This window comes from Geotrypetes seraphini, chromosome 2, assembly GCF_902459505.1.
Source record: "Geotrypetes seraphini chromosome 2, aGeoSer1.1, whole genome shotgun sequence".
Lineage (NCBI taxonomy): Eukaryota > Metazoa > Chordata > Amphibia > Gymnophiona > Dermophiidae > Geotrypetes > Geotrypetes seraphini.
The window spans coordinates 429,428,738-429,444,718 of record NC_047085.1 but is presented as its reverse complement, the minus strand read 5'-3'; the positions used below and the strand labels follow the sequence as shown (position 1 = coordinate 429,444,718).

Here is a 15,981-nt window from a genome sequence, read left to right as displayed (position 1 = left end):
TGTGATGCTAAATATCCTAGGTTTACTCTAAGCACAATTGAGTTATTCCATTTTATTGATCTGTTCTATCAACAGACTTGAAGATGTTGACACGCTGAGCTTAATTACATCCATAATACCCCCAATTCATATTCCCTCCCTTTCATTTCTCCCTTTCCTCTGTTCCTTTGCGGCGCACGCTGAAGGCGCGCGCCAAAGGAGCGCGCTTAAGGAGCAGTTCATGCTCCTTATTGCGCTCCTTTGTGCGCGATTCTTAAATAATAGAACAAACCATAGAATAAATCGGAACGATTTTTTTTAGTAAGTTTATTGCTAAACTTCTTTCTTTTATCTTATTTATTCTCGGCTCCTTCATTACCTACCATCTGCTTCTATTTTATAGCGATAAATTATCTATTGCCTTTAGCAACTCTAATAAATTCTTAAAAATGGAGACTCATCCATCTAATATTCCTGTCTTATATAGTAACCGTTCAAACAAATTATTCAATAAATCACTTTCTTCTCAGGCTAGAGAAAGTTATAATATCCCTCTATTTCCTCAACAACATGATTTTACTAAATCTAAACCTGAAATTCCAAAATGTTTAAATCATAAACAAATCAAAATAGGATTACTTAATACTCGTTCTCTAAAAACCAAATACCATCTAATTAAGGACCTTATCACTCAATCTTCTTACAATGTTCTTTGTTTGGTTGAAACATGGCTTACTGAAGGAGAAGAAGCATACCTTTCCTATGCTTGTCCTCCTGGCTTTTCTTATCTATACATTCACCGTCTCTCTAAACATGGAGGAGGACTGGCAGTTATTTTTCAAGATTCCCTAGCAATAGGAATTGATTACTCATCAATAAATTCTTCAATTGAATTTTTGCAATTTACCATTAAAACTAAACCTAAACTTGATGTACTTCTTATCTACCTCCCACTACCAATTAATAGTGCAAATCTATCTCAACTTCATTCTCTTCTTTTTGACTTTGCATCTTCTACTACTAATCCTTTGATTTTAGGAGATTTCAATATTCACTTTGAAGACCAGAATAATAATTACACTATGGATACGCTCTCTCTCCTTAATGATCTAGATTTACATCCATTATTAAATTTTCCAACACATCAAGCCAGTCATACTATAGATATGATTATAACTTCTCTTAATACAAAAATTTTTTATCAATTAGAATCCTGTCTTCCAATTCCTTGGTCTGATCATTTTCTTATATCAATATCTTACTTTACTTCTCTGACAAAAATAAATACTATCCCTCAAACCATTACATACAGAGATTATAACAGCCTATCAACAGACTTAATTGTTGATAACTTGAATTTAACCTTTCAGGACTTAAAAACTCAATCCATAGAAGAGCTTTTACTTCAATGGGATTTATCCATCAAAAATTTGTTAGATTCTTTAGTCCCAATACAAACTATTTCAGCAAGGAGAAAAGCTAACCCTTGGTTCACCTCTGAACTCTGCTTAATTAAAAAACAACTTAGATCATTAGAAAGACATTGGAGGAAAAATAAGAGCCAGTTAAATTTGGATAAATTTAAAGAGCAATCAAACATATACAAAAACAAAATTAATCAGGCAAAAATGAAATTTTATTCTAACCAAATTTTCAAAGCCAAAAATGTTTCTATGTTGTATTCCATCCTGAAATCTATCTCTCCCTCTCATAAAAAACAAGTTCCCTCTACTAATTCAGTTCCCTCCGCGCAAGAACTTGCAGATTACTTTTTAAAAAAAATTAAAGATATAAGAGAAAATCTTTTACAAATAAACAACTCAACTTCAGTCTTGGACATTGAACCTAATTCTTCTTTGTCGGCAAAATGCTCTCACTTCAATCTTCCAACTTTAGGAGATCTAGAAGCCCTCGTAAAAAACATTAACAATAAGGGATCTCAGGCTGACAAAATCCCTCCTTTTATTATAAAAAGATATTTTGCAATTTTTGGCCCTTTAATATTAAGTTTGATTAATGAAAGTCTGAAGCAAAGTATCATGCCATCAGATTGGAAAAAGCTATTATTCGTCCGATTTTAAAAAACCCAAAGATTAGCTCTGAAGAAATATCAAACTATAGGCCCATAGCTAACATTCCCTATATAGCAAAACTAACAGAAAAGATAGTATATAATCAAATTTCAGAATTTGTAGAAATGACAAATATTCTGCATCCTAATCAAACAGGCTTCAGACAATACCACTCTACAGAACACTCCTTGATTGGCATGACTTATTCCATACTATATCATCTTGATCATCACTCATCTGTCCTTTTAATCTCAATTGACCTCTCATCGGCTTTCGACACCATTGATCACGCTCTTTTACTTCAATCTATCGGCATCTCTGATCAGGTACTTGCATGGTTCCACTCTTACTTTGACAACCGTTTTTCTACAGTCAACTTTAATAATACCACTTCGGAAAGTTTCTCAGCTTCATATGGAATCCCACAAGGGTCTATACTTTCTCCTCTTTTATTCAATATTTTTCTCGCCCCCCTCATGACCCTCTGTCAATCCATAGGTTTTACTGTATTCGCATATGCGGACAATATATAACTTTTACATTCCTTGGATCCCAACAGTTCTTATGAAATAGCCAATATTAATTCCAAGCTCGACCAGATTCATCAGTGGCTGGAAATAGACTTGCTCTAAATATTGATAAAACAAATGTCTTACTATTCCCATGGAAAGATACTTTTACTCTCATTAACCCAATTACTATTAGAGGTATTCCACTGAAACTTATTCATAAGATCAGGATTCTCGGAGTAATTTTTGACGAAAAATTAACTTATCATGATCATATTAGTCATGTTGTGAAATCTACTTTTTATAGTCTCCGCCAAATACGTTCAATGAAAAAATTTCTTTGTCCAAAATCCCTGAATATTTTGATACATTCCTTAGTAATTTCAAAGATAGACTATTGTAATGCCTTATTTAAAGGAATAGCACAAAAGGAAATAAAGCGCCTGCAGATTATCCAAAATACCTCGATTAAACTTATTGAAAACGCTAAGAAATTTGACCACGTTACATCGTTGCTCGAGAAAGCTCATTGGTTGCCAGTTTCATATCGAATAATGTATAAATTGAATTTGCTCACTTTTAAATCAATAATTTTTAAGACTCCGGTCTTTATTTATAAATTTTTAATTCCCTATAAAACTTCAAGAGTGTTACGGTCAACTGATCAACATTTATTAGTTGTTCCATCATTAAAAGTCATAGGTACAAGACGACATTCTATTTTTTCAGTTACGGCTCCTCTAGCCTGGAACGCCTTGCCAATTTATTTAAGAGAAGAAAGAATTTTAGATAAATTTAAGAGCAACCTTAAAGGATTTCTTTTTAAAGATACTTTTAGTGATTAATTTAAGTTTTTTACATTTTATATAGAATCTTTTTTCAGTCCATTTTAAATTTCCGTACCTCTTCCTATTGTTTTTATCCTTAAATGTTTCTTTTATATTGAATTGTATTTCTTTCCATTACCTTACCTATTGTTGTCACGTATGGTTATTGTTATATTGTATATGTTTAGTCATGTTAAGTATTTCAGACTATTTGATTTGTTTTAAGTTGTTATAAATATGTATTTATACCCTAAATCTGTAATTGATGTTGTACATCGCCTAGAACCTTGAATAGGCGATTAATCAAATCTTATAATAAACTTGGAAACTTGGTATAGTTGCCTGGCTCCCTTCTAAGAAGATAAAGCTGAATTACAGTAGATTTGAGGACATCAAAATAATGTCATGCAGTATTATAGGGAATTATATAAAGCAGTATGGAGATCTTTAATTTTATAATCATAAGAACTAGTCTAAGTTAGGGCATTGGTCTTTGTCCAGAGGGCCGCCGCGTGAGCGGACTGCTGGGCATGATGGACCTCTGGTCTGACCCATCAGCAGCAATTCATATGTTCTTATGTAACATAAGAATTGCCGCTGCTGGGTCAGACCAGTGGTCCATCATGCCCAGCAGTCCGCTCAGGCGGCGGCCCTCTGGTCAAAGATCAGTGCCCTAACTGAGACTAGCCCTACCTGCGTACGTTCAAGTTCAGCAGGAGCTTGTCTAACTTTGTCTTGAATCCCTGGGGGGTGTTTTCCCCTACAACAGACTCCGGAATAGTGTTCCAGTTTTCCACCACTCTCTGGGTGAAGAAGAACTTCCTTACGTTCATACGGAATCTTTCACCTTTCAACTTTAGAGAGTGCCCTCTCATTCTCCCTATCTTGGAGAGGGTAAACAACCTGCCCTTATCTACTAAGTCTATTCCCTTCAGTATCTTGAATGTTTCGATCATGTCCCCTTTCAGTCTCCTCTTTTCAAGGGAGGAGAGGCCCAGTTTCTCTAATCTCTCGCTGTATGGCAACTCCTCCAGCCCCTTAACCATTTTAGTCAATCTTCTCTGGACCCTTTCCAGTAGTACTGTGTCCTTCTTCATGTACGGCGACCAGTGCTGTACACAGTACTCCAAGTGAGGGCGCACCATGGCCAGTTACAGCGGCATGATAACATTCTCCGATCTGTTCGTGATCCTCTGCTTTATTATTCCTAGCATTCTGTTCGCCCTTTTCGCCGCTGCCACACATTGTGTAGACGGCTTCATCGACTTGTCGATCAAAACTCCCAAGTCCCTTTCCTGGGAGGTCTCTCCAAATACCGCCCCGGTCATCCTGTATTCGTGCATGAGATTTTTGTTACCGATAATGCATCACTTTACACTTATCCACGTTGAACCTCATCAGTACAGGAATAAAGCATAGGCAAACTTGACATGTACATAAGGATCAAGAGGCAGATATTAAGCCTACAGTAACTTGTATTTTTTAAAATGCTAGCCACCATAGATTTAAAAAAACCCCAAACTTCCTTTTTTTTTTTTTCTTCAAATTCTTTATTCATTTTTCATCTTACATCAAGAACACAATATTACATCATTTGAAACTTTTACACATTACTTGAAATTCATTCAATTATGATTTTACATACATAAATTTATTCCCTCCCCACCCACTCTTCCCACAAGTAATTTAATTCAAAATATCATATAAATATTATATTCTTATCTATTAATAAGATTAATAAAGGAACTTTCTACCCTCCCCCTTCCCCCTACGTATAAATGTACTTTCAGTGGAAAATGATGTCTATTCATTACAATAATTTGTTAATAGCCCCCAAATCTTTTTAAAATTATTATAATTCCCTTTTTGTATGGCAGTTGTTCTTTCCATTTTATAAATATGACATAGCGAATTCCACCAAACTGTGTAGTTAAGCCTATTGTAATTTTTCCAATTGCTGGTAATATGTTGTATGGCGACTCCTGTCATAATTAACAAAAGCTTGTTATTACTTGATGAAATTTGATTTTTTGCTCTCATTGACATCCTGAACAGAATTGTATCATATGATAAAACTACATGGTTTTCTAGTAAACAATTAATTTGAGACCAAATTGATTTCCAAAAGGCCATGATACAGGGACAATAAAATATTAAATGGTCCAAAGTCCCCACTTCCAGATTACAATGCCAACATCTATTAGATCTAGAGTTATCTAACTTTTGTAATCTAACAGGGGTCCAAAAAGCTCTATTTTACAAAAAGAACCAAGTTTGTCTCATAGATGCAGACACTGTACATCTCATTCTCCAAGACCAAATTTGTGGCCATTGAGACGCAGAAATTTGATGCTTAATCTCAATGCTCCAAATGTCTCTAAGACCAGTCCTTGGTTTTATATTCATATATCCAGATATCAATTTATACCACTGTGCAGCTTGGTGACCCCAAACTTCCAAATATTCAGCTCCAGTATCTGGATACCAGCCAACACTGGATATCTGGGAATTGTCGCTGACAACATCTGAGAGATGCTATCCATATAGTGGCAATATTTAGACTGCTAACTAGATAAAGCAAAAAGGCTGCAACAATTTTGGCTCCTTTTACAAAGCTGCGGTAGTGGCTGCTGCTGTGATAATCACTGCAACGCCCATAGAGATTTAATGGGCGCTGAAGCGTTTACTGCGCAGCAGCCATTACTGTGGCTTTGTAAAAGAGAGGGTTTATCTGGCTAACTGTCTGGTTATTGGTAGGAATATTACTGTTAAATGGATAAATTCAGGCTCTGCCCAGGCTCCATCCATGGAATGCTCTGGCACTATCCAGAGAGAGCCAAGGTGGTCAGAGAGAATATTCAGTGGCATTGTGCAATTAATGTAGTTAGTGGTATCTGCTAACTAGAAAGCACCTGTCAATATCAGCTGGCAAATGATTAGGAGGGGGTCCTCTCAGATTTGCTAATTCAATACTTTCTAAGATAGATTTTTGCCCTGGTAAATCAGAGGCTAGCAGAAAGAAGAGTTGGAGTCTTTCCAGTTTACAGGAAGAGTTGATGATCAGTGCTTTGCATTTGCTGGTTCCTCATCTGATAGAATTCCTTTGCAGTTAAAGCCAGGCAGGACCCCTTTTGTTGCAGTTGTAATATATATCCCTTCTACAAAGGAGGGGCTCAACATTCTTGTTTGCTTAGGCCAGTGTCTCGCAAACTTTGTCAAGCTGCAGCACACTAAACGTAGTGGCTATGGCTTGAGGCATCCGGAAGTGCGTGGACGTTGGCGCAGTGACATCATGCACATGTGTGACATCATCACATCGACGTCTGCGCATGTGCGAAGGCTGTCCTGGTGGGCCCTGAGCCGCCAGTGGGGAGTGCTGGAAGGGAAGATGTGCGGAGAGAAGGAGAGGCACTGGTGCCGGCTGATTGCCAATAAGATGTGCCTCTCACCATGAGAGGCACATCCTACAGACAGCTAGCCAGCACTGGCGCTGGTGCCGGTGCCACTCCTCCTCCTCAGTATCTTGCAGCACTCTCCTGAAATCTCAAGAGGCACACTGGTGTGCTGCGGTATACAGTTTGCGATACACTGGCCTAGGCTGACCAAAGTTTTAATCCTGTTCTGCTCTTAATAAGTTGTGATTTCTGCTATGAATCAAAGGGCCAACAAGCAATATGTAGTGGTCCATTAATTTTTCATACCTATGACATCTGAAGAAGGGGCCTGACAAGTTTCCAGACTTGTGAGCTGCAAAATGTTTTGTTTTGGCCCTTACAATAAAACACAAAGTTCAAACACTCCAGTGTTTTCTAAGATTACTACAGCTGCTAGAATATTACCAGAGAATATACAATTTATCCACTTTAGCTAAATCTTTAGATTAGGAAAGCATACTTCTTATTGTAAGTTTTATGAAATATACAGATTTTTTAAGAGTTTAATGCTGTGTTTACTTTTGATTTCTAATATGTACAAATTATATGATTTTTCCATGAGTACTTATATATTAACCTTGTAGAAGTGTGTGCTTTAACCATTTGTTTTATGCACATAGGTTTTCAGTCCACCAATTCAGACTATAAAATACGGATGGCTGAATCAGCAGGATTGGCAGAAACTCTTGTTTTGTTCTTGCCATCACTTGAAAATTTGCTTGAGGAAAAGATATGGCTACTTAAAACACTACAGATTCTTTCTAGTTCCTCTGGTTTGTATTACTTAAATTCTAATGTATTACAGCAGACTTGAACCCTATACAATCTATTTTTTTAATTTAATTTGAAATTTTCATGTTGCACTTTAAAAAATGTTGAGGGTTGATATTCAAACTGGTTTAATTGGGCAGGAATAGCTCCTGCCCAGTTAAATCACACTGGCTGGCTCAGGAGCAAATACTCAGCAGCACTGAACTAAATAGGGTAGAGTCAGGATAGACCTGGGAGTTACCGTATATGGGCACTGATTATATTCAGTGCTGAAGTCTGCAGTGCTAACTATACATGTTGAACCTCATAAATAGCAATCCTAACTAAGATCTGTTAACTACATCATCTGTACTGCGATATAGGGCCCAAAAATGGCCCACAACAAAATAGCCCAGTCAAAATAGCTCAAAGACAAAACAGCCCAATAATCATTTACTTGTGTTTAGTGCCCTACCTTGACACCAGCACTCCAGGATGAGTTGGAGCAAAATAACAACTGTACAGGCAGTCCCCGGGTTAAGAATGAGTTACATTTTTAAAGCTGTTCTTAAGACGGTCACGTGCTGCCATGCTCTGAGGAGGACGCGGTAGCTTCATCTCTGGCCACCAGCCTACTTAATCCCATCTTTCTGCCTACTTCGCTCATTCCCGGGGCTCTACTGACCACTGCACTTTCTGTGCTGCCTTTGCGCTGTTCGTGATCCCCTTCTTAATCATTCCTAGCATTCTGTTTGCCCTTTTCGCTGCCGCCGCACATTGCATAGACGGCTTCATTGATTTGTCGGCCAGTACTCCCAAGTTTCTTTCCTGGGGGGGTCTCTCCGAATACTGCACCAGACATCCTGTATTCATGTATAAGATTTTTCCTACCGACATGCATCACCTTACACTTATCCATGTTAAACCTCATTTGTCATGTTGCGGCCCATTTCTTGAGCGTGTTTATGTCACATTGCAGATCTTCGCAATCCTTCTGTGCCCTCACTACTCTGAATAACTTTGTATTGTCTGCAAATTTAATCACCTCGCTCGTCGTATCAATTTCCAGGTTGTTTATAAATATGTTGAAGAGCATGGGTCCAAGCACCGAACCCTGCGGCACTCCATTCGTGACGCTTTTCCAGTCCGAGTATTGTCCATTTAACACCACTCTCTGTTTCCTATCCACCAACCAGTTTTTAATCCACGTGAGTATTTCACCCTCGATTCCATGGCTCACAATTTTTCGAAGTAGTTGTTCATTTGGGACCTTGTCAAACGCCTTCTGAAAATCCAGATATACAATGTCAACTGGGTCACCCTTGTCTATCTGCCTGTTTACTCCCTCGAAGAAGTGCAGCAAGTTCATCAAGCAAGATCTTCCTTTGCTGAAGCCGTGCTGGCTGGTCCTCATCAGATTGTGTCCATCTAGGTGATAATGATGTGGTCCTTTATCAGCGCCTCTACCATTTTTCCCAGTACCGAGGTCAGACTGAGTTTCCCGGTTCTCCTCTCCAACTTTTCTTGAAGATCGGCGTAACATTTGCCACTTTCCAGTCTTCCGGAATCCTTCTCGATTTGATCGACAGATTGGCTATTAGTTGGAACAGTTCAGCTATAGCCCCTTTTAGTTCCTTGATTACCCTCGGATGGATGCCTTCCGGTCCTGGGGATTTATTGATTTTAAGCCTATCAATCTGTCTGCATATCTCCACTAGACTGACCATCAACCCTGTCAGTTTCCCGTCTTTGTTTCCTACATATAGCCGGTATGTTGCGTATATCCTTTTCGGTAAATACAGCCACAAAAAATGTGTTTAGTTTGTCAGCGATGGCTTTGTCCTCCTTTATCACTTCCTTTATTCCTTGATCAACCAACGGCCCCATCAAAGGTTCATCAAGCTCAGTATTCTATTTCCAACAGTGGTCAATCCATGTCGCAAGTACCTGGCAAGATCCCAAAAGAATAAAACAGATTTTATGCTGTTTGTCCTAGAAATAAGCAGTGGAGTTTACCAAGTCCATCTTAATAAATAATGACTTAAGGAGTTTTAGGAAATTATCGAAACCTTTTTTTTAATCCATGCTAAGCTATCTGCTTTTCTCTGAGGACAAGCAGGCATTATATTTTCACATCTGGGTGATGTCATCCTTGGAACCTGGCATGGAAGGTCAAAAAGTGTATTGTCACTTTAAAGCTTTAAGGCCTCCCACCCAACGCTGGCTCCCGGGACCTCTGAACCATCCTTCAAAATAGTCTCTTTTCAACTCCCTTCAGAAGACCTTTCTTCAAGAGCTCTCAGCCCTTCAACAGCTCAATGCAATAGAATAAGTTTTTGTAAAGGAGAGAAGCCGAAGATCCTACTTCAAGTATTTCCTGATACCGAAAAATACTAGAGGTCTCCATCCAATTCTGGACCTCCATGCTCTCAACAAATAGTGAAGCAAAGGTTTGGCATGGTCTCTATGGGAACCCTGTTAACACTATTAGAAAAGGCCCAATTATTATGTAACTAGTTTATCTAATTTATGTATGTTACCTTGTAACCCATTGTGAGCTCTCTGGTGAGGAAGGGATATAAAATGAATTAAATAAATAACGATTGGCTCTATTCTCCGTATTTCAAGGAAGCATACACCCATCTTTCCTGCCCACAGGAAATATCTTCACTTTTGAGTGGGGTCACGCCATTTTTAGTACAAAGTACTATCATTTGGTCTGGCATCAACACTGAGAGTGTTCATGAAATGCTTGGTGGTAGTGGTTGCAATCCTCCGCTCATGCAGTTTTCATCTATTTCCTTACCTAGACAACTGGCTTATAAAGGTCTCATCATCACAAGCTCAGCAGGCCATCAATTCCACAGTTCATCCATTCCAGGTTCACCGAGATTTCATTCACTTCCTCTGTCTCATCACCCTTGAAAACTATTTCTGGTTCAGGTAGATTTCTTACATCTTCTTCTGTAATGACTAAAGCAAAGAATTTATTCAGTCTCTCCGCTGTGGCCTTATCCTCCCTGAGCGCACATTTTACTCCATGATCATCCAATGGTCCCACGGATTCCCTCACAGGTTTTTTTGCTTCTGATGTACCTAGAAAAATTGTTAATATGAGTTTTTGCCTCTTTGGAAGTTGGTTGGGCTGAGAACTTTTCAGCAGCTCCTTATATGATAAAGATCTACAACATCCTGAATGGCGTGCAATAGGTAAACACAATTAAATTGTTTACTTTATCAAAAAGTACAAAGATTAGGAAACACTCCATAGTGGCACACTTAAAACAGTAGGAGAAAACATTTTTTCACTCAACATATAGTTAAACTCTAGAACTCATTGCTGGAGCAAGAGGTAGAAGCAGTTAATGTAGCTAGGGTTAAAAAAGATTTGGAAGGGTTCCTGGAGGAAAAGTCCATAAACCATTATTAAGGTAAACCTGGGGAAAGCCACTGCTTATCCTTGGAGTTGGTTGTATGGAATTTTGCTACTCTTTGGTATTCTGCCAGGTACTTGTAACCTGGACTGGCCACTATTAGAAACAGATACTGGATTAGATGGACCCTTGGTCTAACCCAGTAAGGTAATTCTTATGTTCACTTGGAAAGAAGTCCCAGTCACCACATACCTTCACAAAGGGGTTGATATTCAAAAGTGTTTAACCAGGCAGAAGATACTTCTGACCATTTAAACCCTGCTGAGCTGGCTGTCCATCAATATTCAACGGCACTTAAACAGGCAGAGACACTGAATATCAGCTCAAACCAGCCATAGTGAAACCAGCCAGTTGATGGACAATCCAGGCAGAGTCGGGGCAGTTCCAGAAGTTATCTGTGCCATACCCACATAACTTCTGGGTGTCACAGCTAACCCGGATATTCAATGCTGGTGCCTAGAATGGCTCGGCATTGAATATTATGTATGTTTAACCTGTAACCCGTTCTGAACACTTTGGGGACCACAGGATAGAAAACAAATAAAATAAATAAAATATGTGGGTCAAACTTTGCAAGCAATGGTCAGTGTGTTTTTTAAAAAAAAAAAACAATCATTGTTTCTGGCTGAATATTGATCTCCAAAATGTCTAGGAAGTATCTTTTTCTTCCCAAGCTGGGCAATTAGTTGATCAAAGGCCTATATCAGGAAGAGGCTCAGAGATCAATGAACATAAATATCCATAATAACATAAGAATAGCTTTACTGGGTCAGACTAATGATCCATCTAGCCCAGGATCCCGTCTTCACAGTGGCCAATCCAGGTCACAAGTATCTGGCAAAAAGAAACAAAGGGTAGCAACATTCCATGCTACTGATCCAGAGCAAGCAGTGACTTCCCCCCATGTCTGTCTCAATAGCAGAGTATGAACTTTTCCTCCAGGAACTTGTCCAAACTTTTTTTAAAATCAGTGACATTAATCTCTCTTACCATATCCTCTGGCAATGCGTTCCAGAGTTTAACTATTCTCTGCTTGAAAAAATATTTCCTCCTATTGGTTTTAAAAGTATGTCCCTGTAACTTTGAGTGTCCCCTAGTCTTTGTAATTTTTGATGACGTAAAAGATCAGTTTACTTGTACTTGTATTACACCACTCAGGATTTTGTAGACTTCAGTCATATCTCCCCTCAGTCATCTCTTTTCCAAGCCCTAACGTCTTTAGTCTTTCCTCATACAAGAGGGGTTCTATCCCCTTTATCATCTTGGTTGCTCTTCTGTGAACCTTTCCTAGTTCTGCTATGTCATTTTTGAGATAAGGCAACCAACATTGAACACAATACTCAAGGTGAGGTCATACCATAGAGCAATACATAGGCATTATAACATTCTTAGTCTTGTTTACATTCTTGTCTAGGTTGCTGGAATCACTAGGGTTTGTCATGAATTACCCAAAATCCCATTTTAGCCTCACCTCTCAAATGAAATTCATAGTTCTGCTAGACAGAACTTAAGCAAAAGTCCTTCTGCCAGAAAAGATCACTACATTGGTGTCCATGGTTCAAGTGATTTTAATGAGTCAGCAGGAGTAAATAGGTTCATACCTCCTCTGTTAGGAAGCTGTCAAAATGTAGATGACTCTCAGAGCCACTTGTTGGGGAGGGAAAGACCATCACTTAGCCAATAAGCTGAGCTATTTACTTCCACCATCTAAGTTTTGTTTAAACTCAGAAGAAGTAGCGGACATGAGTTTCTGTGATCTCTATGCCACTCTTCAATACATGTAAGTTCTCAGTTCTGTTCCATGATAGGGATTCACAGTAGAGTAGCTTCAGATGCCGTCATTCTACATTGGAGGGCAGCCTTCTTTATGCATATCCTTGTATTTGGCTTTTAGCAAAGACTTGCTAAAAGTCAGGCAAGATTGGAAGTTATGATTCTTATAGTCCACTTTTGGCCAAGGTAAGTTCTGATTTCCTCTCCTTCAGTATTTATTCATAGAGATCAATCACATTGGGGAATTCTCCAATGGAATCACACTGATATAGGGAGCAATTTTGCTTCAGAGCCCTCTCGCAGCCTGGATATTGAGAGGGTATCCAAAGCTGTCCTGAAATTTGCCTAATTGCATGCCACTGATGCTTCTGGCTTCTAAGAGAGATTCCGCTAATCATCGTATGATTTTAAATGGAGAAAGTTTGTGCTTGTGGTCTGCTGGTAAAGCTCTAGATCTCTTTTTCTGTACCATACAAACGTTGCTTGAAATCTAATGCATCTTCCTGAATTACTCATATGATTCACTGTAGTTCACCTTGACGCTTATCTCCGCCATGTAGAAGATAGCCCAAGAATTGTATCCAGTGGGTAACTAATGCATTGTCTCTAAAAGATTGTGTTTTTTCCAGTCATAAACTGCAACCTGATGATAAAAGCACAAGGAGCCAACATGATCTGCTCCCACTTAAATGATCCTGATCCTTCAGGACAGCTATTGTTCCGTTCATCAGAAATTCTCTGGAATTTATTAGAAAAAGGTGATTCAAAGGATGAAACTGTTAAACAACTTAACAACCTAGAATGTATTAAGTAAGTACATTTTCAAACACTTGTAATACTAGGTAAAGCAAAGATGTAAATGCTGTTATCCTAGGATATGTGAGGGTGACATTATCCATAGAACCTAGTATGGTCAGTGTTAAAGTGTACTGCCACTTTTTAAAAATATTCAGTCTCGAGGCTGCCCGTACTGTGTATGTGCCAGTGCCAGTGCCTTCCTGCCCGACGTCAGTTTTCCACAGAGCTATAAAGATGTGTTTCTTGGAATACCATTAACAAAAAGGTCTTCTTACTCTCCACTTAATCAAATCAATTTTGTGAGTAAATAGACCTTTTGTTAGTGGATTGCTTCCTTCCACACCTCACTTTTTTGTGATCTTGGAATACCATACCATGCCATGCCATGCCATACAATGGGCTAGATTCACTAATCTTCCAATCCGTGTCCGATCTGTGTGCAGTTGGAGGCAGACCGACCGATTCACCAACCATCTTCATGCAAATGGAGGTGATTGGAGGCACGCCCCCAACCGACTGCACAGATTGGATTAAGCCCTGATAGCAGTGACAGGAGAAGCAGCCTCCTGTCACTGCTGTCAGGGCTCTACCGGCTTTTTTTTTAATAGGCTGCAAAATATCAGGCCTATTAAAAAAAAAAGAAAAAGCCTCCCCCTTGCTGAACACCCCCTTCATGTGCGCCCGAACCAGCACACAAACAACCCCCGACCTGCACAGCCCACTCCCGACCCCAACCTGTACCTTAACCAACCATGGCTCTTTAAATTATGGCAGGAGGGTTCCCAATATCTTCTGCCATATCTACTACTCCCCCACCCCCAAAAACAAATAGCAGGAGGGTTGCTGACGCCCTCTTGCCACCCAAAGGACACCCCCTTCCGGTTCCCGGCTGGACCCACCCCCCTTATGGTACCTTTACAGTTGGGAGCAGGAGGGGTGCTCAGTTCCTCCTACTCCTGGCCTCCTTCGATGAGTGCAGCCTTAGGCCCGTCCTGTGCATCATGTGATGCACGGGGTAGGGCCTAATGCCCTGATTGGCTGAGGTGCCTCAGGCTCCTCCCTTGGGAGGGGCCTGGGGCGCCTCGGCCAATTAGGGACTTCCTTAAGGAGGAGTCTAAGGAAGTCCCCGATTGGCCATTGTTTTTGGCCAATAAGGGACTTTCTTAGACTCCTCCCTAAGGAAGTCCCTGATTGGCTGAGGCACCCCAGACTCCTCTCAAAGGAGGAATCCGTGGTGCCTCAGCCAATCAGGGCCTTAGGCCCCACCCCGTGTATCACATGCTCCCGAAAATCATCGGAGACCTGCGGAGCAGGAGGGACTGGGCACCCCTCCTGCTCCCAATGGTTTTAAAGGTAAGGGAAGGGGGTGGGCCCGGCGGGGAGCGGGTGGGCCGGCTGAGCTTGTGATGGCAGGAGGGAGATGGCATCCCTCCTATCATATTCCTTCGCTTCGTGGGGAGGCGCAGCAGTGACGGCAGGCATCAGTGCGGGGGATGGTAGGTTTTTTTTGGTTCGGGGAGGGGGGACACTTGGGTTAAAATCATGGGTTTGCAATGTGGTTTGCTGAATATATAAAAAAGGAAAAATTCCTTTTTTATGTATTCAGCTAAAAGCATTGCAAGCCCGTGATTTTAAAGGACAGGAGAGTTGGCCAGGATAGAAGCTTCTTTTCTGATCTGCCTGTTGGGGGTATGCAGCCTGGCTGCTGCTGGGGATCCCTGTCTGCCTAAATGCTGAAGCTGGCGGTGGCAGGGATCCCTCCCTGCTTCCCTTTCTGCCTGCCCGCTGCACCACCCCCGAAGCCGACCCTGCTACCTCACCGTAGCTGACATGCTCCATCAGCAGAATCCATCAGCAACTCCGTGCAGGGACGGACGTCAGAGAGAAGGTTCCGGGCAAGAAACGGAAAGTGATATTGCCATGAGGAGGCAGGCATGGCTCTGTACCTCAACACTAATGTCCAAGAGAGATTAGTGTTGAGATAATATCTTTGGTGACAAAATTGAGGATGTCACTCAAAAAATTAAAAGACATGAGGATTGTATGATCACTGTATTGTCCTCAAAAGCCTTTAAACCTCAGCCAGCTAAGATGCTTGACACCCCAAAGAGATCTTCTTACCACCCTAAGTAAAGCATGTCAAACTCATGGCCCACAAGAAACATCTTTGCAGCCCAGACAATGTAATCCAATCAGTCATAATTAGAGTTGCAAAATTTCTCCCTGTTGAGCAGTTGCCTATCTAAGCCAGCTGAAAACAACAATACAATGTATGAGTATAGCCAGTTGCTTATTCTTATTAAGTACTACGATGGGGACACCTTTGGTACCTGAGACAAGTTTGCGCCTCTAGTCATAACGCACCATTTTTTTCCCACTAATACTAGCAGTAAATCAGATGATAA

At 40.2% G+C, this 15,981-nt stretch overlaps 1 protein-coding gene across 2 annotated transcripts in view; it reads left to right on the top strand.

The window, feature by feature from the left end:
• Positions 1-15,981, top strand: part of LOC117354200 (GTP-binding protein 10-like) — a 366,380-nt gene that overhangs the window by 40,429 nt on the left and 309,970 nt on the right. For both annotated transcript variants that reach the window (XM_033931252.1, XM_033931248.1), the window contains exons 7-8: positions 7,442-7,594; positions 13,408-13,588. In XM_033931252.1, coding sequence (XP_033787143.1) covers positions 7,442-7,594; positions 13,408-13,588 — 334 coding nt within the window. The remainder of the gene's footprint in view (positions 1-7,441; positions 7,595-13,407; positions 13,589-15,981) is intronic.